Source organism: Pinus tabuliformis, chromosome 4_1, assembly GCF_031772625.1.
Source record: "Pinus tabuliformis cultivar Carrire ecotype Pingquan chromosome 4_1, CPIR1, whole genome shotgun sequence".
NCBI classification, from domain to species: domain Eukaryota; kingdom Viridiplantae; phylum Streptophyta; class Pinopsida; order Pinales; family Pinaceae; genus Pinus; species Pinus tabuliformis.
In genome coordinates this window covers 221,094,104-221,118,915 of record NC_142303.1, presented here as the reverse complement: position 1 = coordinate 221,118,915, position 24,812 = coordinate 221,094,104, and the positions used below count along the sequence as shown (strand labels likewise).

Below are 24,812 nucleotides of genomic sequence, written 5' to 3'. Positions count from 1 at the left end.
TGTAATCCTTCTGTTGAGAACCAACAGCCCAAATTAGATCCTAATCAATGGCTCAAATCATTTTGGCTTGATACTTGTCTTTTTTTAGAAGTTTCACCCACAATTAGATTAATACCCTTTAGTTATTTAATTTTCTAAGTTTAGACTTAGGCATCCATTAAAAATAATTAATTATTTTAATAAAACTGTTTCTGAGTGGAATTTCCAAAAACAATTTATGGGTATTGTGGAATAAACCTGTCTAAGCCTCCCTGCAAAATTTGAGGCTTAAAGCACATCTGATGTTACCAAAAATCAATAGACATGATAACCTAGGGCGAGTGGAGGCAACCACTCAGTTTGTGACTCCCAGTATAGGGAGAGTTTGAGCCAAGTGGGCAGAGGCTTTGTTTAAGGGAGAACGAGAGAGAGTTGGATCTTCTAGTATCACCTTCAACTAGAGGAAGCAACCACAAAGGTACATTGGGTACATGGTACCTATGATTGAAGTGAGGGACTCACAAAGCATGGTTGGAAAGAACATGCCTTCAGATCAAATTCCTTAGGAGAAAGCAGGGAAGTATTCTAGTTCAAAGGGAGCAACTACAATGATGAAGAACGTGGTAGTGTTGGAGAGAGATCCAGGTGGACGAGGTTCTTCTTGTTGATTTGTGGTAGCATCGGATGTGCTCTAGCCATGAAAATTGGTGGAGGGGCTAAGGCACATAAGATCTCCAAGACCCATAAATGGCTTGGGGAAATTCCACCCGGTTAGAGAGAATTTAAAATAATTAATATATTTAATGGGGTTATAATATTAATGGGTATTAATATAAAACTGGGTGAGAATGTTCTAAATGACATGGATCAAGCCAACCTAATCTTAGCCGTTGAAGAGACTTAATCTCGGTCGTTGAAGACTCAACAAGAAAAGTATAAGAGGAGGCTTGAGGGTTAGTTGGAGATACACCAAGATTGATCAGTCAGTTCGATTCTCTGGAGTGGGGCTTGTTGAGAAAATTCGAACAAGTGATTCTTTGCAGCGAGTGGCAATGAGTACATAGCAAAGAGGCAAAGATTGTGCCAGAGGATTAGCGCAGTGACCAAAGAGGCTGACGCAGAGGCAGCTAGAGCTATGCAGAGGCAGTAGGAGACACGCAAAGGCAACTAGGTACTGCGTAGAGGCTGAGGGGCCTGCGTGGGTGACGCAAAGGGCCAGAGAGATGACGCAGAGAGTCAGAAGGTTGAGCAGAGGGTTTAGGAGATACGTTGAGGCTAGAAAGGCTGACGTAGAGCCAAAATGAAGCGCCTGAAGGATTTTCGTGGGGCAAACTAGAGCTGAGAGGCTGAATATCTGTCTCCGAGAACAGATATTACTACTATGTAACAATCTTTGTTGGGTGAGCCATTTTGGCATCCTAGTTGTACTCAAGAATTTGCATAATAATAAAACCAGTGTTGTAGTACTCGCGATAAAATCACGATTTTATCGTAAAATCGTAGTTTTTAAATCCAACGATAATATCGCCCAATAAATACAATTTTTTTCGGTGATTTTTTGGGAAATAATCTGTGAATATATATATATATATATATATATATATATTTTTTTTTTTTTTTTTAATTAATTAATTTATTTATTTTTCCTCCTCCGATTTTTTGATGAGGAGGAAGAGGTGACACAACCTACCCAGGCTATCCCTGTCACCAGTAGAGGACGTGGTCTACCACATGTAGCTCCTAGTTCTTCAGCTTCTAGAGCACAACAGAGTCCACTGCCAACTCCACCGACATATACATCTAAAGGGGTAGAGGAAATCAATAGTATTAGACTTCAGTTATTTGGTTCATTTCATTGTCATTGACATTATGACTTATGATATGAGATACATTATTATATTTTTTGTTGATATTTTGAGGCTGAGTTGGGACTTAGGAGTCAGGAGTCAGGACTTACTATTCAAGATATGATTCACTATTATGTGTGATGTAGCACTAGAAATGATATTACACATCTTATATATTAGTTCTTATATCATAATTATGTGTCAATGTATTTATTTTATGTTGTAGATGCTTTAGATATTAAAAAAAATTGAAAAAAATGAATATTTTTGTATGTTACGAATTTTTTTTATTTTTTATTTTATTTTTTATTATTATTATTATTTTATTTTTTAATTTTTTAATTTTAATTTTTTCTGATTTTTTCCCCTCGCCGATAATATCCCGATAATGATTACTGCAACATTGAATAAAACCCATAGAACTGCTGCACCGGTTTTCTTGCATTGGGTTTTTCCGGGGACGATTATCCAAAAATAACGGTGTCCCTTGCGTGTTTGTTTCAATATTTCAGTTGATGATCTGTATATGAGTTAAGGCTGCATTTGTGTTTATTTCAGTATTTATATTTATAAATAACTTGTTAATAGAATAACCAAGTAGGAGAAATAAACCAGATAACGTAGTAGGGGTTTCTAACGTGTCAGACTTGGAAATTTCAACACTTCCAAAATCACCTTCCTCACTAAGAGGAAGTGTTGAAAATAGTGGTGAGAGAAGGTCCTTCTTGACTTGTGCCTTAGTCAAGAAAGACCACAAACTATCTTCCTTTAGCATCCATGAGTTCCAAGGAAATAGGACGAGACATGGAGTAGTTAACTCATGCGCATGAGTTGAAGGCTCAGTGTTATTTGTCTCCAAGTACGAGTTTATTTTTGGAAGTGGACGAGTTAGTGAGCTTCAATTTCTAATTGAGGCAAGACAAGTTAGAAGAGTAAGTTTGACTTAGTTAACAAATCAATCACAAGTCCGAGTTCTAAAAATACACTTGCCAGATTTAGCATGATTGAATTGCATAAGATGAGGATGAAGGCACATAATTCAATCAATTGTTTTGTGTGCCCAAGGTAGTGAGACAAGACAATATCTCACAAGTTTGTGAGAGATAACACTAGGTTGTGTGTGAGGAGAGCTTGTTGTGGAAAAATGTATCTAGGTGTAGCCTATATGCAGCCTTGAGGCAAAGAATTTCCTTGTGGAAGTGAGCTAGGAATTAGGAGAAATTCCTAAATAATAAGGGTCTACTTAGTGCTGGGAAATAAGAGATTTCCAACAAGATAAGAGCAGAGGTTGTGCAAAGAAATAGAGGAGCTGGGCCGAGTTCTTGTAGGGAGGTTTTTAGCTAAGTACTAGCAGAAAGAATAGTTATGTTTTTTGTGGAAACGATTTTCCTTGTAAAGAGATCAATTGCTCTATTTTCTGTCAATAAAATTCTACAACAAAGCAGAGGGTTTTCCCAGTTGGGTTCCCTAGAAAAATTTATTGTCTCTTGTGTAATTGTATCTTTATCTTAGTGTTTAATATCACTTGCTCTATTTTCTGTCAATAAAATTCTACAACAAAGCAGAGGGTTTTCCCAGTTGGGTTCCCTAGAAAAATTTATTGTCTCTTGTGTAATTGTATCTTTATCTCAGTGTTTAATATCACTGCTTCTATTATTGAGGAATTCTGTATCTTGGTGATAAGTCAAGTAGTTCAGTTTTCAAAAATTATCTAAGTAGTTGCAAAATCTTAGGGAAAGTCAACCGGGAGCAAGTCCTAAATGATGGGCCATGGTTTTGGGGTAGAGCTGGACTCTTTATTATCCCATGGTTCCATGAATTTGACGCTACAAGTATGGAGGTCACTACAATGCTGGCCTGGGTGGGATTACCAAATCTCCTTCTCCCTTTTGGCACATCTTGGAAGATATTGGGAATACTCTTGGAAAATGCAAAAAAATGGACACTAATAGAACATAAAAAGGTCTCTTTACATTTTCCAAAATTTTTGTGGAGATAGACCTTAGTAAAGGTCTACCTGATCGTATTTATCTAAAACATTAAATCTTTTTGTGGACCCAAGTTCTAGATTAGGAGAATACGACATTTAGATGCCACATCTGCTTCCAAATATGACACCTGAAAAACACATGCCCACTGGCAAAAAAAATCCCAAAAAAGGAAAAGAGGCAAGCCCTTAAGCCAAAAGGATGACAGGTACCTGATAGTTCCGAGGAAGTAGAAGAAGAGCTCATGGAAAATACTCAAAATATGGATGCTTAGGCACAACATGGCAGTTAGGTAGACAAAGGAGCTGGGAGCTAGTTAGGAATCGTGACCCATATCCAGAAGGGTACAAAATTAGCAGAAATCAAAGCACCAGAGCAACAGAAAGAGGATACACTCATTGATAAGGGATTAGGGGGTATCAAAAGAACCCATGTATCTGAGAGTTCAGATTCAGACAAAGAAGTCCCTGTGCAGGAAGGTGGAAATCAATTGGCAATAGTAACAGTTGGTCCCAACCATGGTGTTTGGAAAAAAATTCAGAAAAAGAAAGGCAAAAAGGGGAAGTTAAGTGATTATTATCACACTTAGCCCTGACATTTTTATTTATTTTATTTTATTTTAATTATTTATTTTTATTGTGCATCGGCTGAAAAGATGACATGATCGAATGCCTAATGATATTTACAAAAATGTAATTTTGTTCCTTGTTTACGGGTTGAATAAAATTACGATTTTTTCCAAGCATAAAATAACTTTTTATCGATAAATAATTATGTTTCATTCTAAAGAAAAAAATGAAAAAACAAATAAAAAATATTCCTTGATTCAAGATTTTCCACGAGATCTCTTTTCATTTTGTGCCTTGGTATTTGACACATTGGGACATGACTAGGACATGCGTTGGCCACATGTTTGAGACATGCCCTATTTTAGAACATGTGTCAAACACGTCTGAATTGTCCTAGCATGTCACATCCTTGACACAAAGGATATAGACATAGGGCCCTGGGGACATGTCTAGTTTCTTAGGATGTGTCAACAAACCCACTCAGGTTGTCATTGAGCCCAACAATTAACCCACCATGTTACAAGTTAAATAGTAAATAGTACACCAAAGTGTAAGTTAATTTGTGCACAAGTTGAATGCTACTCGACTAAATAAGAAAAATACTATGAATGGGATTGGTTTTGTGTCTTTAATGTATTCAATGATGGTGTAACTCAGTAATAAAAAAATCTGTTGGTGATAATATCTTTGGTTTATGATATATTTTCATGTTTCAAATACTACCTTCAAGTCACTGAGGAATATGGAAATGGCTTTCAGTTTCTATTTGTTAAGAAAATTGTTGTCCATTGACAGAAAAATGATATTCACGTCAAATGGTAGTGACATAGATATGATGATTAGAATTGTGTTAGTGGTTGCTGCCATCCTGTAGTACTTAATCAAATTTTCTATGCAATCCTCATAAAAACAGTTACAAGAAGAAAGACTTCAACAAAAAGCAAAGCACAAAACCCCAAATTCAACAAGAGGAATACCATTTTCAAAATATTCCACCGTACAGGGAGATGTACTACTATAGTGGTTGGCGATTATTGAATGATCTAATAACAGTGTAACTCATTTACGAACTAGCATATTCACAGCATGAAAATAAGAGAGGCAATTGCTTGGCCTACGATTTGATTCTTGAACCCTGAATGGTCTGCAGTAGCAAATAACCTATTCTCCTCTGAAATATCAATTTAAACATAATCCAATGCTTTGCTTCTATGCATTGGAAATATGTTGATTAGCTGAAATGCAAATATTGTCAGTACATACAATCCAGTGACGGTCAAGAATCTACAGTCGGAATTAATCAACTCAAATAGATTCCACTTCCTCGTGCATATGGACACCTGAGGCTTTTAAAATCTCCAGAGCTGCAGCAAAAAAAATTGCCGAGAGAAAATAATTAATACCTGAAAATATCCTAGAATCTTTTACAGTTGTAAGAGTTTGAAGAAAAAGCATGTCGCTGTATTGTCCAAAATGCTTGTACTTTTCTGTGTGACTTTCTAAATTTCATACTTATTTTCGTTTCCTTTGACAAACCAAATAAACTATACCTGGTAAATAGATTTCTGGATCCAAAGGTCTCAAGACTCCAGTGGAAGTGATTTTACCCTCAAGTAAGAGCTGTATAACGAGAGCACAAATAAGCAATCGTAATAAGGTAAACAGTTTTTTTCTTTTTGAAAATAAATAAATAAATGAGAGTAAATTCTTGCATTCCTTTTTTGCAAAATGCCTGAATTCTTCTTTAAAGAACCAATTTGGAAGATCATTGTGACTTTCACTTGGTCATTGTGATGTACTATTTTGGAATAAATTGCAAGCCTTAAGAGATACTGGTCAAGGAAGAGGAAAATCCAACTCTTAATTTTGCACGAAAAGAAACTACTTCTTGGAGGAACTTTAGTGCCTTCTTGGGTTAGGCTGAAGGATTTGAAGCTAAGACAAATCAATGCAAGGTCAAAATTCTGAGCAGATAAAAGTAAAAGTCAAAATACTGATTACCTAAAAACTAAATATCCATTATCTTTAATGTCTTTGATGCAAATGCAGCTTTTGAACAAAAGTGTGCTACAGTCTATCTGTGACTGCATGACTACTGTTGAGGGCAAGCCAAACTATGGACCGAGCTTTCCAGAGGCTTTTGTAGCTTCATATCCGCCTTCACTATCGTGTGGCTTGAACATCCCACTTTTGTCACTTCCTTACTAGAAAAGGATTATTTTAGGTAACGAGGTGGGCATCTCCTTCCTGTGGAAAATGAGACTGTTTTAATGAAGACTCCACTGTGACTCATTTAGCTACTGGCGCTACAGCAGACATATTGTCTATTGCCGTCTATGTTGGGAGGGGATGCTTACGTGTTCAGAAGCCCATTGATCTAACGCTATATGATGTATCTTCTTGTGTGATATAAGATGCATTAATTTTTCAGAAAAAATGCACATGCAGTATTTCAGCAAACGACTTATCACAAAGATTGTGTAAAGACAAAAATATTCCAATGCATAAGAGAACATGATATAGTGACAAGTAGGCCAATTTATGGTTTCGACTAATGCCTGTGCTCCAATGGCGGCCGGAATGCCTACTGTGCGAGCCATTGCACTTTCGGATTTATCATTTTCATTTTTTCCAAACTCAAGAAGCGTTGCTTTGTGAAGTTCGCTGGGCCTGCCGTCATCATATGTTACTTGCACTTCGTGGTGTAAAAGCACCATATCCTGATCACATTTTTCAAACCAGCTTTAGATTTACAGGTAGAACGGAGAATAACAAGAGGAAACCACTGGTTGCAATGCATTAAAAAACAAGTAGAAGTTCTGGTTGTTCTAGATACTTCAATCTCAATCTTAAACAGTAATTAATAAAAAATTACAAATGTGAGATACCTGCTCATTTGGAAAATACTTCAGCCGCTCTTCCATGCGGGAACAAATGATATCAAATGCACTCTTGCATGCTTCAGGGATTTTTCTCTCATCATCAAGTCCCAAATATCTATTTGCCCAAGAAGAAGAAGTTCAGTAATGACATAAAGTTCTTGGACTATATATGTAAATTCCAGCCAGCAGCTTGAATGATACCAATACTATAATGACTATTTTCCAGAGTAGCAATAGTTAAACGAACTTGAAAAGAATTCATGTTTTTTACCTGAGAATATAATCTGACTTCAGAATCTTATTTTTATCTCACAAGTATAAGAAAATAAATCATGTAAAGTATCGACATCAACTAAAGATGGTCATTATCAAAAAGCAAAAAGTTCAGCATCGGTTCATGAATGCAATTTGAACTTCAGATATTTGAAGAAACTCAACACCATACCTAATGCAAAAAGCCACTTTATTTGCACTCGTACTACTTTTGCAACAGCCAACTCTGACCAGGATATTTGCAATATCCATCTGTTCAGTGCTGTGCCCTGCTTCAGTAACATCTTTTTGAGTTTGGTTGTTTTTTAAAGCTTCCCTTAAAAGCTCTTGAAGAAACATACTGAAAGAAGGCGTTGAATGATTTACTCCAATGCCTTGCGTCAGCATAGGATGAATTTCATTGTTGAAATAGCCAAGCTTAGCAAGAGCGCTCATAATTTCACTAAAACCTGCACACACGTTGAAAGGCTTTCAATATCTGGCGTTTGCTAATATCAACTCTAAGGAATGCCATGAAAGTGGATGAAATTACTTTAGGAACTAGAACGCACCTTCATAACGAAGAGTTGCCCTAAAGATTGTAGACGCTTCATTAGTGATACCATACAAGTCACCATAAACCAAAGAGTCACGATTGGGAAGCCTCTCCAAAGCAAAAGCCGGAAGATGAGGAAGGCGAAAGCATGTTGCTGAATCATAAAGATCCTCACCTGAAAAAATGAATTTGTTTCTAAGATGAATTGCCCCACTTTTTCACTTGTGTCGCGTGTGTGCACCACAAATTATGAAGAAGGAAATGAAACAGGAGAAGCTCAATCATCAGTGAAATTATCACGTAAATATAAGACTGTCAACTGTTTCAAAAGTCAAAATTTGTAAACACTATTTTTTTAAAGTTCGTTCATCTTATTTTACTTTGGGACTAAACCCTATGATATTACAAGTGATATGCCACTAGGTTTCTGACATTGTTTCCTTACTTTTGACTGATATTACAAAAAGAATCATTCCTGTTTGGACTTTTGCCAAGTTCATACAAAGTTTTAGGACCAAAATTTACGAAAACAAAACAAAAACAGGCTTTTAGATCAGGCTAAATGACTAATCCCTCACACAAGGTAAACCGTGAACTTATTTATTGAATATCGATTTAACAGATTCCATGGAAGTGATGATCTGATCACTTTAATAATGCTGAAGACGGGCGCAATATGTTTGTGATGCTGACACATGCTTCATTTTCACATTGTTTTGATACATATGCGATATGGATCTTTCCGCAGAATAAATCGACTTAACTCTGAATGCAACGATCTAACAATCGATACAAGGTCATATTAGTTAAGCCGCTGTGTTTTGGTTTTATTGCCCGAATTTATGATCTCACATCACACATGTTCTAATGCTCCGAATATTGAAAGCATTAAATTACGTTTCTTTGGGTTATTATTGGGAATGACATTCTGCTGGTAACACTTTGAGCATATTCATAAGTATCTCTGCTTGGAATATTATGGACACATTACTTACTCACTGTGTATTCATCAATAACGCTAAATTGGTTGAACGTTAAGGCAGTCTTTGTGCTCTCGCCAGTCACAGTTAATATGCCCTGAAGATTAATTCGTAGCTCATTGTTTAAACGCCCAATACTTGATGATAAATGCTGTTCTGCATATTATTTCTTGGATTCTGGTGTTTCTGAGCGTTACTCACAAATTGGCTGAAGCACTGGTTATATTACCTTGTAGTGGCATATCTCATTCATTCTGTGGTACACCATAAGCCTGAATTTCTTTCATAGTAGAAACGCAGCATATGAAGTGGTTTGCTTAACTCAAATGCTCATTAATACGTTGTAATATGTTTAAATACTTTGGACTTGAGGTAATACCACTGAATGCTACCCTGCGCAACCATGATGATTACGTGAACAAAATTCTGAAATGTTTTAAAATGTCAATGGTATGACAGTCTGCTCGATGGTTTACTCTTTGTTTCCTTTAAGGAAATAATCCAAGTTCGAATGATATCCCTCTTTCATTTTCTTGCACATTAATACTTAAACTAAGATCACATAACACATTTCATGTTCGGGCAACCTCCATTGACATTTTGTGATTTTGTTCACATTGGTAATTTGATATATTTGCATCAACATTCCCCTTGTGTAAGTAGGTATCAAATTGACAAGCTAAACGAACTTGTTGATTTTGGGTAGCATTGGATGTGCTCTAGCCATAAAATTTGGTGGAGAGGCTAACGCACATGAGATCTCCAAGACCCAGAAATTGTTTGGAGAAATTCCACCTAGATGAAGAGATATTAAAATAATTAATATTTTTAATGGGTTCCTAAGTCTAAACTTAGGAAAATAAAAATATTAATGTGTATTAATATAAAATGGGTGAGAAAGTTTTAAGTGACGAGGATCAAGCCAGTTCTAATCTTAGCCATTGATTAGGGACTTAATGTCAGCCGTTGAATCGTCAACATGAAAAGTATAAGAGGAGGCTAGAGGGTCAGTTGGAGAAACACCAAGAGAGATAAAGAATTCGATTTTCTGGGGCGAGGTTTGCTGAGGAAATCGAGTTAGTGATTAGTGGCAGTGAGGGGCAATTCAGCGAGGGATTTCCATCCGAGGCTGAAGAATACATAGCAGAGAGGTAGTGAAGTGCCGGGAGAGACAGTGAAGGCCCTAGAAGGGCTGACGCAGAGGCTATAGGAGATGATGCAAAGGACGTAGAGGGTCGTAGAGGCTGATGTAGAAGCCGTAGAGGCTGACACAAAAATTGTAGAGGGCTTCAGAGGCAACGCTGGGGAGATTCTGTGGGGCAAACTGGGAGCAGATCAACAGATTCTGAGCCGGGATAGGGTGACACAGCTCCTGGAGGAGTGACGCAGTGCCTGAGTAGTGCTTGGAGCAGTTTTCACTGTAAAGCATAGGGAATAGTAAGAGTCTCTGTGGGGTTTGATCATCCGGTTGCTGATTTTCCAAAATATCTATCTCCGGATAGAGGTACTACTATCGAGGATATTCACTGTTGAGTGAGCCATTTCTGGCACCCTAGTTGTATTCACGAAATCTGTTTAATAATAAAAACCCTCTATATGTTGCATCAGTTTTCCCAAATTGGGTTTTTCCAGGGACGTGTTATCCAAAAAAGAGACACCGGCCGTATGAGCTAACACAGAGGATGCATAGGGTCGTAGAGGCTAATGCAAAAGTCGTAGAGGCTGACGCAGAAGTCATAGAGAGCTTCAGACGCAGTGCTGGGGAGATTCTGTGGGGCAAACTGGGCGCAAATCAGCAGATTCTGAGCCGGGATAGGGTGACGCAGCTCTTGGAGGAGTGACACAGTTCTTGAGCAGTGCTTGGAGCAGCTTTCGCTGTCCAGCATAGGGAACAACCAGAGTCGCTATGGGGTTTGCTTATCCGGTTGCTGATTTGCCGAAATATCTGTCTCCGGATAGAAGTATTACTGCCGAGGATATTCTCTGTTGGGTGACCCATTTCTGGCACCCTAGTTGTATTTCATGAAATCTGCTTAACAATACAAACCCTCTATATGCTGCATCGCTTTTCTCGAATTGGGTTTTTCCGGGGATGATTGTCTTAAAATAACGGTGTCCCTTGTGTTATTGTCTCTGCTTATTTCAGTGCATGATTTGCATATCTGTCAAGGTTGCAATAGTGTTTACTTAATGTTTATGCAATTAAATAACTTGTTAATGTAAAGAAAAAGTAGGAGATTTTAAACGAGTAATTGCAGTAGGGATTTCTGATATGTTAGATTCAAGAATTTTCACATGGTATTAGAGGGATTGCAGATCATAGGCGACTGAAGACACTAGCTGAGAAATCTGAGAATTTGCAGCAGAGAAGCAGTTGTCTCGAGAGACAATGTTGTTCCAGAGTTGAAGAGGCAAGAGGAATGACGTAGTGCAAAGCGTGTGATGTAGAGGCTTGCGCAGCGCCTGCGTCAGCATTCTGAGCCAGGAGAGGAGGATGCAGTAGCTGGGAGGAGCCCACGCAGTAGCTGCGTCAGCCATCAGGGCCAGCACAGAGGCAGAGGAGGGCAGATCAGGCTCACGCAGAGCCACATCATCTTTCTGAGCCAGGAAAGATTGATGCAGTTGGCCGGGAGGAGCAGATTCAACTCACACAGAGATTGTGCAGAGCCTGAAGGGCTCAGATTCTTTGAGTTGTCGGGGCTAAGGGAGCTGTGCAAATTTTGATTTAAGGAGCTGGTGGGATGTTGTTTCTGTCAGTACAGAACAGTGCCTAAGGAGACTGAACCAAGGTAGAGCGAAGCACTACCTCGACAAATTTCTAGCCAAGAAATCTAGATCCGGGCTGCAGTGGCAAAGGAGGATTGGAGATGAGTGATTCGATAGTTGCCCAGAGGATTTCCGAGAGGGAAATCAGGAATCAAAGGGAGTTTAGGGAAGAGGAGCAGAGATGGCTGTGAACGGATTGAGGGATCAGGACAGATTGGACAGGGCTTCCAATTTTTTCATCTGGAAGGCCAAGATCTTGGCAATCCTGGATAAACATCGCATCAAGGACTATGCCTTAAGAATAGTAGATGTCCCAGTTGATCCTAATGCAAATGAGAAGTATGAGTAGGCCTAAGCGAAGGCGAAGTGCATGATCCTAGACGGGGTCAAGGATCATGTAATACCACATATTGCTGAGAAGAACACAACAAGGGAGATGTGGCAGACGCTGACCACCTTATACTAGGGCTCTTCCGTGTAGCGAAAGATGTTATTGGAGAATCAGCTGAAATCATATTAGATGCAGAAAGGAGAGAAGATAGATCCATTCCTTCTCAGGTTGCAAAGAATTCGTGACCAACTTACTTCCATGGGGTCTACAATGGATCCAAAGTTCATGGTCAGGACTGCCTTGAATGCAGTGTCCGAGGGGTGGGAGACGTTTGTCCAAAGCATTTTGGGCAGAGCGACTCTCCCCAATTGGGAGGAGATGTGGGCAGCTCTTTGACAGGAAGAGCTCAAGAGATTGACCAAGGCAGAGAGTAGCGGTAAGGGAGTTCGAATCAAGAAGGAGGAAGAGGATGCAACTCTCGCATTAGCGGGACAACAGGGAGTACATAAGAGGAAGAAGAAAGACATCTCCAAGGTCAAGTGCTTCAACTGTGGGGAGCTGGGACATTATGCCTCTTAGTGCCCCAGGAAGAAAGGTAAGGGAGAAGCTTCCGACTCAAAGGCTGCTCCAGCAAAGGCGGAGAAGGATGTCGACACTGATGATGATTGTGCCATGAGTGCTCATGCGCCTCTAGAGAAGAGGTGGGGAGACATAGAGCTGTAGTCAAGAGGACTACAAAACAGAGGCAGGATCCTTGAGGTGCCCAAACTCTTGGATTACATACGATTACGGGAGGCCTTAACGAGAGTAGAAAAATGACAGGCGTTGGTTGGAGCAAGGTGTGATGGAGTGACAATGGCAGTGCTAGAGTGTAGAATTCTATAGCAGCGCAGTGGAGGTTGCAGCAATGTGAGAGGCACAAAAGAGGTTGCAGTAGCAGAGGGAGCACAGGATAGCAACAGAGGTAACTTCAGCATCACGAGGCTTCTAGATTGACCAAGATGTTAGTGTTTGGGTGAAGTCAGTTACTTACTTCTTGGTAACTGAGTTGCAGTGCATCAGTTAGCAGTGGCAATGCTATGGGCAGCATTTTGAGAGGGCGCAACAACACAGATGTAGCAGTGGCAGTGGCAGTGTCATGGGCAGCAATACAGGAAGCAACAATGCAATGGATATGGGGCAACAGGCCAAGCATCAGCACAAAGGACTGATGCAGAGGATCAGTGTGATGCTTCTATGGTGAAGTGTTGCTAGAGCACATTCCTAGCTAAGAGGGAGTGTTGATTTTGGGTAGCATCAGATGTACTCTAGCCATAAAATTTGGTGGAGAGGCTAAAGCACATGAGATCTCCAAGACCCAAAAATCGTTTAGAGAAATTCTACCCGAATGAAGAGATATTAAAATAATTGATATTCTTAATGGGTTCCTAAGTCTAAACTTAGGAAAATAAAAATATTAATGTGTATTAATATAAAATGGGTGAGAAAGTTCTAAGTGACAAGGATCAAGCCAGTTCTAATCTTAGCTGTTGATTAGAGACTTAATCTCGGTCGTTGAATCATCAACATGAAAAGTATAAGAGACTTGAGGGTTAGTTGGAGACACACCAAGAGAGATCAGGAATTCAATTTCTTGGGTGAGGTTTGCTGAGGAAATCAAGTTAGTGATTAGTTCCAGTGGGGAAATTTAGCAAGGGATTTCCATCCGACGCTAAAGAATACATAGCAGAGAGGTAGTGAAGTGCCGGGAGAGATAGCGCATGCCCTAGAAGGGCTGACGCAGAGGTCGTAGGAGCTGAAGCAGAGGATGCAGAGGGCCGTGGTAGCTGAAGCAGAGGACGCAGAAGTTGTAGAGGGCTTTAGAGGCAGCGTTGGGGAGATTTTGGGGGCAGATTGGGAGCAGATCAACAGATTCTGAGCCGGGATAGGGTGACACAGCTCCTGGAGGAGTGACGCAGTTCCTGAGCAGTGCTTGGAGCAACTTTTGCTGTCCAACATAGGGAACAGCCAGAGTCGCTGTGGGGTTTGATCATCCGGTTGCTGATTTGCTGGAATATCTGTCTCTGGATAGAGGTACTATTGCCGAGGATATTCTCTGCTGGGTGACCCATTTCTAGTACCCTAGTTGTATTCATGAAATCTGCTTAATAATATAGACCCTCTATATGTTGCACCGATTTTCTCGAATTGGTTTTTTCTAGGGACGATTGTCCAAAAATAACGGTGTCCCTTGTGTTATTTTCTCTGTTTATTTCACTGCATGATCTGTATATCTGTGAAGGCTACAATAGTGTTTACTTCGATGTTTATGCAATTAAATAACTTGTTGTTAATTTTAGGTATGTTCTATGCTAGAGCAATTTATTTCAATTTCTTTTCCACATTAGCAATCACATCAGAATAAAGTAAACTGTAGATAGAACATAAATATAAATCGCAGAAGACAAGCCAAGACAAGAGGACAAAAGTTGTGGCGCTAGCCAGGGACAAACCCCAATGTGGGGAAACCCTTGATCAATTCTTCTTTTATGTTCTTCAAAGTTCAACAGAGAAAGTGAGAGAGATAATACATTTACAATAGAAGTCAATCACTTTGACTTTTGATATCAGCATGAGATCAGTTGAAGACATATTGCTTCAACTGATTCTCTAAGGTGACTCGTTCACCTATCATAGTGCTGCATCTCGTCTATTTGCTACACAATATCGTGTGACAACTTGTTGTACTGTCAAATGTGTTGAACCTTGATGACTGAGCTGCTCTCATCTTCATGCTGCTCATCATGTTGCATCTTCCATGGCCTTATTCATCATCAAGCTGCCCATGCTTATGATCTCATTCATCATTATGCTGCCCATGCTCATATCATCATGCTGCTTATTATGCTGCCCATGATCTCATACATCATGCTGCCTTCCTTCGGAGACAGATGCTCTGGCTGTTTCGGCAGTTCCCGGTAGTTCCGGCTTTTCCGACAGTTCCGACAATTCCGGCATTTATGGCTTTTCAGGCTTTTTAGGCTTTTCCGGTATTTCTGGATTTTCTAGCGTTTCCGGCTTTTCCGGCAGTTTCGACTTTTCCGTCTTTTCCGTCTTTTCCGGCTTTTCCTGTATTTTTGGCTTTTCCAGCAGTTCTGGCCTTTCCGGCAGTTCCAACTTTTCCGGCTTTTCCAGCTATTCCAGCTTTTTCAGTAGTTTCGACTTTTCCAGCTTTTCCTTAGGATCTCTTCTCCTACTAAAACCCAAAGACAAGTAGAGAGAGGAAGAGATCCAAGTGTGTGTAGAAATGACTTGAAGTCCTCTTCTATTTATACTAAAACGTAGAGGTTGAATAGACATGAATGTTGGGCTTTTGAGCCTACATAAGTTGCTGGCCGACTTAACAATTTGTCCATAACATAAATAAATTCATAACTTCATAAATACTTATCGGAATCGGATGATCTTTAGATCATATCCTACACCTCTCAATGAGAGGGATCCAATAAAAATATCGGCTGCCACAAATAAGTTGACCCACATGGAGTTTGGCCCTAGTTGCCAATTTTAACACTCCTTCTCAACTAGGGAGAACTCCATCAACTGATCCATATGTCTGACTGTACTATCTCTGCCATTAGTGCCCTACACTGCTCTGCCTAGCTTTGCTTAGCTCTGCTGGCTTTGCTCTGCTCAGCTCTGCTAGCTCTGCTCTACTCTGCTCAGCTTTGCTAGTTCTGCTGTCTTTGCTCTGTGCTGCTCAGCTCTGCTCAACTTAGCTCTGCTGAACTATGAAGAAGAAGAATTGATCGAGAATGTCTCATACCATTCTCCATTGACCCAAAGTCAGTCTCAGAGTGCGTACCACTGGTCCCAGACTAGTCTCAACCGACCCAAAGTCAGTGTCATAGTGGGTACCACTCCTACCACTGGTCCCAGACCAGTCCTCCATTGACCCGAAGTTAGTCTCAGAGTATGTACCACTGGTCCCAGACCAGTCTCAACCGACCCGAAGTCAACGTCATAGTAGGTACAACTCCTACCACTGGTCCCAGACCAATCCTCCACTGACTTGAAGTCAGTCTCAGAGTATGTACCACTGGTCCCAGACTAGTCTCAACTGACCCGAAGTCAGCGTCATAGTAGGTACAACTCCTACAACTAGTACCGGACTAGTATCATTGATCCTAGCATAGGGAGTACAGTTGATACAACGATGCGTCCATTAGTACTACTATAGTCCCTATCCTCATTTCCCTGCTCATTGATTAGATGAGAGGTACTTCCCATGAGTCTCAGACTGCATGGGTAGGATGCCTCGACAAGAGAACTTAATCAATCCTGTCCTCATAGGAGAACTAATCATCCTGCTACACAATCGCCATGGAGAGCACATCACCTAGGCCTCATAGGAGAACTAATCATCCTGCTACACAAGAGAGTGAATCATCCTGTCCCACAAGAGAGCGAATCATTTTGTCCCACAAGAGAGCGAATCATCTTGTTCGCAGGAGAGCGAATCATCCTGTTCCACAAGAGAGAGAATCATCTTGTCCACAGGAGAGCGAATCATCCTGTCCGAGTGCGCACCACCAGGGGAGGGTGAGTCACCTTGTGGTCGTATGTTGCTTCAGTAAGAACCACAAGCCCCTAGAGCTCCCAGAGCTCAATGTATGCAACATGCAAGACCCTTTTACAAGGGTCTCTCAACAACTCCAAGTCGTTCGGGAAAATCACAAATTTGATCCTTCCCTGGGGCTCTGACAAAGTGTAGCGACCTGTACATCATCTCAGTGCGATGGAGCCTCCTAGCTCATCGACTCACCATATCCCAGATAAGGCAGTATCTAATGTCTATCTACTGGAGCAATCATTGAATATGAGATTCCTCAATAATCGAATCCCACCTCTGGTTGTCACAGAGAATCACAGTGGTACAAACAACTCACTTGAAGAGCTTCCCCAACTAGGGAGCTTCATACGGGATCATACTCGTAGATATGTATCCGGTCTCAGCAGTGCTTATAATAACATACTTCTTCTTCCTGCGCATCCATGATATCGAAGCAGAATCCAAAGAAAAATAGCATTAAGAAGTGCTTTAGTGATTCTCCACACTCCCTGCCCAATCAACATTCGAATAATCATGCAGTTTCATATTTCCAGCAGTGTATCTCAATCCATAAGAGATTGGGGCCCGAAGACATCTCAGAAGATTTTTGGTACCAATCCAGTGAGGTTCAACCAAATATGAGCTCACCATACTAACTGCAAAACATATATCCCGACGGAAGTTCACCAAGAACATCAACGCGAATGAGTTTATGAGATTCAGAGGCATTTCCCAAATCTGGTCTGACATCACTACCATATAACTTCTGAAAGTTAAGATCCTTGAGGTAGTCACAGGTTTGCAGTTCACCATTCCACATCTAGAATCCAACTCGCTCTTACTTCTGCAAATGAGAGGGTCTGCACCAGTTAGAAGTAGGTCGTCCTCATAAGGTGCTGGTATGAGAGGTCTATCATCCACAACCTTCGGATGGTTTGGATCCGTTTCACTCCTAGTGAATCTCAGCTTTATTAGACAGCTATCGATCCTCTCATACTATGCCCGAGGTGTTTTGCTTCAAGCCATAGAGGGCTTTCTTCCACCTGCATATGTGAGATTCTTGATTATCAATCTCAGACCCCTTGGGTTGTTCTAGACTTGTGGATCTGCTACATGGAGGGGAATGGTCCCTTTGTAAGATTTTCCTTCGGTACATCTCAGACATGTACTTTCATGCTCCTTTTGAATTCAGGCATCCCTGTCACCATCTGACTCATAGACCTTCAGTGCTACGTGACAATGGACATGGTCCCCAGTGGACTTCCTACAATTTGATACAACCCTGAACTCAAAAACATCTTTGAAAATTCTATTTCCAAACACGTACCTTTCCATCGATGAGTGCCACCCTGAAACCTTTGACTTCCATTTCCGAGATGGACACCAGGTTCTTCTTGCGATCAGGTACATACAAGTGATTCAGGATTCCTTGCTTTCTTTGAAGAGTTGACCATTTCCTTGATGACCTGCATACCTTCGGACACTCCTTTGCATAATGGCCAAACTTATTGCAACCAAGGCATTCGCCTTTCCTTCCACCCTTAGATCCGAACTTCCCAATGAAGTGATCTTTAGATGGGCCATCAGAAACTTCCGCTACGCCATTCTGATAACATGTTCTGCTTCGACTTCATCCTTTGTGAACTTAGAAGAGAGATGTGGAACCCATTGATTCTTTTGTCTTGTCCCTATTGTCTTTGGTGATTGCTCTTTCACTCTTGCTTGGGCATTGTCTTCACCTCAACTCTGATCCCATGTTAGTTTTAGGTATGTTCTATGCTAGAGCAATTTATTTCAATTTCTTTTCCACATTAGCAATCACATCAGCATAAAGTAAACTGCAGATAGAACATAAATATAGATCGCAGAAGACAAGAGGACACAAGATGTGGCGCTAGCCAAGGACAAACCCCAATGTGGGGAAACCCTTGATATATTCTTCTTTTATGTTCTTCAAAGTTCAGTAAAGAAAGTGAGAGAGATAGTACATTTACAATAGAAGTCAATCACTTTGACTTTTGATATCGGCATGAGATCAGTTGAAGACATATTTCTTCAACTGATTCTCTAAGGTGACTCGTTCACCTATCATAGTGCTGCATCTCGTCTATTTGCTGCACATTACCGTGTGACACCTTGCTGTACTGTCACATGTGTTGAACCTTGATGACTGAGCTGCTCTCATCTTCATGCTGCTCATCATGCTGCATCTTCCATGGTCTCAAGCTGCCCATACTCATGATCTCATTCATCATTATGCTGCCCATGCTCATATCATCATGCATCATTATGCTGCCCATGCTCCTATCATCATGCTGCTTATTATGCTCCCCATGATCTCATACATCACGCCGCCTTCCTTCGGAGATAGATGCTCCGGCTATTTCGGCAGTTCCCGGTAGTTTCGGCTTTTCCGACAGTTCCGGCTTTTCCAACAGTTCCGGCATTTCTGGCTCTTCCGGATTTTTAGGCTTTTCCAGTATTTCCAGCATTTCCGGCTTTTTTGGCAGTTCCGGCAGTTTCGACTTTTCCGGTGGTTCCGGCAGTTCCGGCTTTTCCGGTATTTCTGGCTTCTCTAGCGTTTTTGGCAGTTCCGGCTTTATTGGCAGTTCGGGCTTTTCTGGCTCTTCCGGCAGTTCAGGCTTTTCCGACTTTTCCGGCTTTTCCGGCATTACCGACCTTTCCAGCTTTTCCTTAGGATCTCTCCTCTTACTAAAACCCAAAGACAAGTAGAGAGAGGAAGAGATCCAAGTGTGTGTAGAAATGACTTGAAGTCCTCTTCTGTTTATACTAAAACGTAGAGGTTGAATAGACATGACTGTTGGGCTTCTGTGCCTACATAAGTTGCTGGTTGACTTAACCATTTCTCCATAACATAAATAAATTCATAACTTCATAAATACTTATCGGAATCGGATGATCTTTAGATCAATCCTAGGTTGCACGAAACGGGGAAATGGGTACGAGTTTTCGAAATGGGAACCGATACGAAACGCGACCTCCCCAAATTTTGGAAACGGGGAAACGCGAATATATATATATATATATATATATATATATATATATATTAGGACATTTAAGAAATATGTGCAATCATAAAGCATATATGATACATTCTAATTTATTACATTATAATAAAATTGTTAATTGTCAATGCATAAACTATAAGTCTCTAAATTTACATCACATTTACTCATGAATGATCACATAATGAAAATAGAAATATCCAAAATCAGCCACGAGAAATTTCTAATTTCTTGTCTCGTGCTTGATTGGGAGTCTCCTCCTACATAGTCGAACGACCTTAGTGCTCTTGATTAAATACAAGTTTCATACCTTAGTACCCTACATGCTCTTGATTATTGGGAGTCTCCCCTGCATAGAGGGCTTGGTTCTCTTGATTAAATACAAGTTCCATACCCTAGTATGTGATAAAATCCAATGGAAACATTGCAATCCCCCCAATCTTGAAATCCTGAAAAACAGATAAGTCTGCTGGATTTTGAGTGAGATCTAAAATTCTACTTTCTCCATATGAAATCCAATGAGGGCGAGACCACTTTCAAACATCCTGAGTCATTTCATGGTAATGTTAAAAATTTAAGTAAAAGGATGAAAAATGAAAAATAAGGGCAAAAGTTCACTTTTATAACTTTAGATAGGCATCTAGAAGCAACTAGAAGTCACTAGGATAACCTAAAAGTAAATTAAAAAAAAATAAAAAAAAAAAATTAAAAAACACAAGTAAATAGAGGAAACGTGAGTCGTACGGCCCTGAAACGCGTTTCAGGCCGTACTGGCCACGTTTCAGTTTCGTGAAACGTGGCAGTATGGCCTGAAACACGTTTTAGGGCCGTACCACACGCGTTTCAGCGTTTTGTACTCGTTTCCGTACAGAAACACTCCCTTGCCCTACGTTTCCTGCAACTTAGGATCAATCCTACACCTCTCAATGAGAGGGATCCAATAAAAATATCAGCTGCCACAAATAAGCCTAGGACTTGGACCTAGCTCCATTTGCAATAAATGACCCCCTTGCAAATGTGGGCCAGCCCATGGGAAAAAATGTCACGTGGACGAATCAAACCTTGTTGGGGAAATAACATAATCCTTCTTTCAGCAACAAGGCAATTCCCCGTAGCACAATCATTTATATTCAATCACATTGCAGAGAAATTTCAGTCTATCACATTTCTGTTTGAATTCTGGTTGGTGTAATTTTTCACACATCACCATCATGCAGTATGCCCTTAGCTTATTCAACAGTGAAGCCTCAATGGTTTTGAAAGAAATTAGTTAATCCAATCAATAACTTACCAGCAACCATTATAGTTTGTCCCTCAGAAATATAAACTGCTGGATTACGACCCGCCCTTAGAGCTCCTGCAGGACTCCAACTGAATTTTCAAAAGCAAAGAAACAGGAGTCAAGAACGACGTATTAAACACAGTTCCATTTAAAAAAATTCTAGTTCATTTCTAACAGTATGTACAAGTAAACAATTCAATGAATGGGAGGAAATACCTTTAGTAAGTATAATAGGAAATAAACAATTTCATGAAGAGAAGGAACCATCGCTAATAAATATGAAAAAGAAACACAGTTCAATAAAAAGGAGGATTAATGAAGCAAGTGACTTCAATTTAGAAATGTTCTCAATTTTTAAGAAGTTGAACAGTTCAATAAGAAGGATGAATAATGGAGCCTAATTTTCGTTGAATGGAAGATGAAGCTGCTGGTGAAAGATTACTTGCATTTACTTACATTTATCATATTAGAAATAAAGGATTCCAAACAGAACAATGCACATATCGATAAGTTTAGTTTGGCAAACGGTAACTCTTCTTTGGCTAAAGTCTTACATATTTTCTTGATTTCTATTTGATCATCATCGTTACTTGCATCTTTGCATGTCCAACTCTTCTGACTGATTCCTTTTGTTTTTTCCTTTTTAAAATGCAGCTTATATTATATTGTAAATAAAAAAATACATGTACATCAGGAATGACACATCCAGGAGTCAAAGAGCAGTTACAAAAGGCGTCCCTAGCAAGATAAACAAAGAGAGAAAACATATCTGCTTTGGCTTAAACTTGCCGAGCATCCATATCTTTCCTTAAAATGGCATTCCTAACTGAAATCTAGCTAACCAGATCCGGTATAAATGCAGATACTCCCAAGTTGAATGGTGTGTTTGCCCCATGAAAATCTTCTGAACTCCAAAGTTTCCACAAGGAGATTATCAGTTTAATCACATCCTGTACACTCCCTCCTGCCTGTCAGTTCATCCATTTATAATCAAACAGGACCCTTTTCTGATGAAGAGGAAAAATAAAGAGAGTACTATATCCAACGACATCCCAATCCCAAAGCATTTTAGCAACTTTGTGAATCCATGTTGAATGTTTAATTGTTTTAGGTTTGGAACAAACCCACAATTTTTATTTCTACATTGATCCGATGTAGATGATCTTTTACTGTTTAACTGTTATGAAGGGCCAATTGCCAATTGCCCAAATACTTGAGTCTTGTTAACCATCAAAAGTGGTTAACCCCTAGGAAATATTTTTTTTCTCCTTTCTAATCACCGAGCCAGCCAGCAGCCCTATGATGATCCACAAATAGCTTTACTTCAGAAGCTCTTCACCTATGCTCCGATCAGTTCTGTAATATCCCCATTTCCTTCATATTATAACCAGGATGGATTTCCAGGACACGGGAGTTCTGTAATATCCCCATTTCAGTTTCCTCTATATTACAGCTAGGATGGATTTCTAGGACACGGGATGGCTAGGTCACAGAAGCAGGGTTATGTCATCAAGGGCCCCGGAGGAGTTTTGAGGGATTTTTATGGGATCCGACAGCATTTTTTTGGCATATTCTTCATCAGGAGCAGTTGCACACAACTTGTTTTTGGTTCCGTTGCTTTCTGATAATTCCCTTAAAATAAAGTTATTATTGAGCATAACTTAATTAATTACATTTAAGGTGGCATTTCGGGAGGAATATTTGATAGAACACCTTAATGTAATAGCTCATTGGAACCGGAATGAGAAAATATACAAGATGAGATGTTGAGAAGTGACTTTTAGTGGCTAGACAAGGTATGGTGAACGATTTACCATTTTCCCATATCAAAAGTGACTTTAATTAGTCACTTAATTAATTAAAAGAAGAAAAAAATGAATAATTAAGGAGAAACGCAAAAAGTAACTTCGAGAAGGATAATAAAATAATAAAAATAAAAATACTTCTAGAAGATTTAAGATCTATCTATTGGGCCTTTAAAAGGAAGAGTAGGGGGATCATTTTGGATAGCTTGGTTTATGGATTATTTGCTATAGTGTGATTGGAGAATGGAGTTCCCAACTTCCATAAGCCTTGGGACGAAAACCCTCAGGCTTCCATTGTGAGTGTGTTGGACGAAAACCCAATACTCTTTGAGGAGATTTCACCCAGAAATCTCACGGTGCTTTAGTGGAGTTTTAGAGAGCAGATTTGTGTTAGTTTTTGTAGCATCATACAAGAGTTCTAGTATTGATTTGTGTCAGAGAGGTTAAGGACACGAGATCTTAAAAACCCACAAAATGTTTTGCGAGATAAGCTTGCAAAGCACCTTAATTAAATTAATTAACCATTATTTAAATTTTTCCTAAGTCTAACCTAGAAAAACTGGTTAATTAATAGTAATTAATTAAGGAAAGGTGAATGCTCTAGAAACTCACGCAGATTGAGTTTGAAACTAAGTTGCACGAAACGGGGAAACGGAAACGAGTTTCCGAAACGGGAAGCGATACGAAACGCGACCTCCCCAAATTTAGGAAACGGGGAAACACGAATATAATATATATATATATATATATATATATATATATATATATATATATATATTAAAAATATTTAAAAATTATTATATATATGTGCAATCATAAAGCATTAATGATACATTATAATTTATTACATTTAAACATTAAGATTAACTTTACATCACATTTACTCATGAGTCATGAATGATCACATAATGAAAATAAAAATATAGGAAAATCCCAAAGCAACCTTTATTATATATCCAAGGGCAAAATCTCAAAATCAGCTTTTATTTATATTAGTATATGAGGCTGCAAGAACCATAGAGACAAAAGACTAATCCTCATCATAACAATCCTCATCAAAAATAGAAGCAGCACAATGCTCAACATTGGATGGTGGTGCTGAAGAAGATGATGCACCAATTCCACTTCCAGATTCGGCCTCAATATTCAGGGCAGCAAGAGAGAGCTCCAAATCAGGATTTTCTGCATCCACATCCCATTCTTTAGAAGGACCACTGTTGTATTCTGGACCCCTACGAGATGCAAGGCGAAGGTTGGAGTGCACATAAACAAGATCCTCTGCTTTCTGTGAGCCCAACCTATTGCGCTTCACAGAATGAATAAAACCATAAGTGCTCCAATTCCTTTCTGCTGATGAAGAGCTTGCCACTTGTGAAAGAATACGAATGGCAAGGTTTTGCAAATGTACACCATTTGCTCCATGACAAATCCACCACCTAACTGGATTCATGGTGCTTCTCTCCTCCAAAGCTGATATATCTGCATAATCATCTATTCCTGCAGCAAAACTGGCAAATTCCTCCTTTACCTCCCTATGTAGATGAGAAGGAAACATTCTCATAAGGGCCTTTTTCACCCCATTAGCCACCTCTCTATCCTTATGGGGTGCCTTCCTCTTCCCATTGCTTTGAGCAATAAGCTCCTCATCATAAAATTTGGGGTTCAAAGCATGTGCTAAAGTGTGCAATGGAGTATTGAAATTGTTCCACCTATCAACAATGATTTTCTTGATCAAACCAGCAAAATGATCATCAACAAACAAAAGTTGTGGAGACTCTTGCGAAATGATTTCCATAGTTTTCTCAACCATGGAATCCATGCCATCATATACGTCTCCCAAGAAAGGTTGGTCAGTATCAGGCTATCATCACTCCGGAGAAGCTCAAATGCAGGGGTTGTGAACTTTAGCAAGAAATCTACCTTGCTCCACCAATCCTCATCAAGGCACAATCTACGCA

General features: G+C 39.7%; 1 protein-coding gene across 1 annotated transcript in view; it reads right to left on the bottom strand.

Moving 5' to 3' along the window:
• Nucleotides 1-5,343: 5,343 nt before the first annotated feature.
• LOC149175031 (lysine-ketoglutarate reductase/saccharopine dehydrogenase bifunctional enzyme) overlaps nucleotides 5,344-24,812 on the bottom strand; it is a 573,325-nt gene continuing 553,856 nt past the window's right edge. Inside the window, exons 19-25 of the mRNA XM_089419501.1 lie at nucleotides 21,059-21,138; nucleotides 8,090-8,248; nucleotides 7,711-7,987; nucleotides 7,272-7,380; nucleotides 6,942-7,103; nucleotides 5,934-6,003; nucleotides 5,344-5,747 (exon numbers count right to left, since the gene is read on the bottom strand). Coding sequence (XP_089275627.1) covers nucleotides 5,689-5,747; nucleotides 5,934-6,003; nucleotides 6,942-7,103; nucleotides 7,272-7,380; nucleotides 7,711-7,987; nucleotides 8,090-8,248; nucleotides 21,059-21,138 — 916 coding nt within the window. The 3' untranslated portion in view covers nucleotides 5,344-5,688. The remainder of the gene's footprint in view (nucleotides 5,748-5,933; nucleotides 6,004-6,941; nucleotides 7,104-7,271; nucleotides 7,381-7,710; nucleotides 7,988-8,089; nucleotides 8,249-21,058; nucleotides 21,139-24,812) is intronic.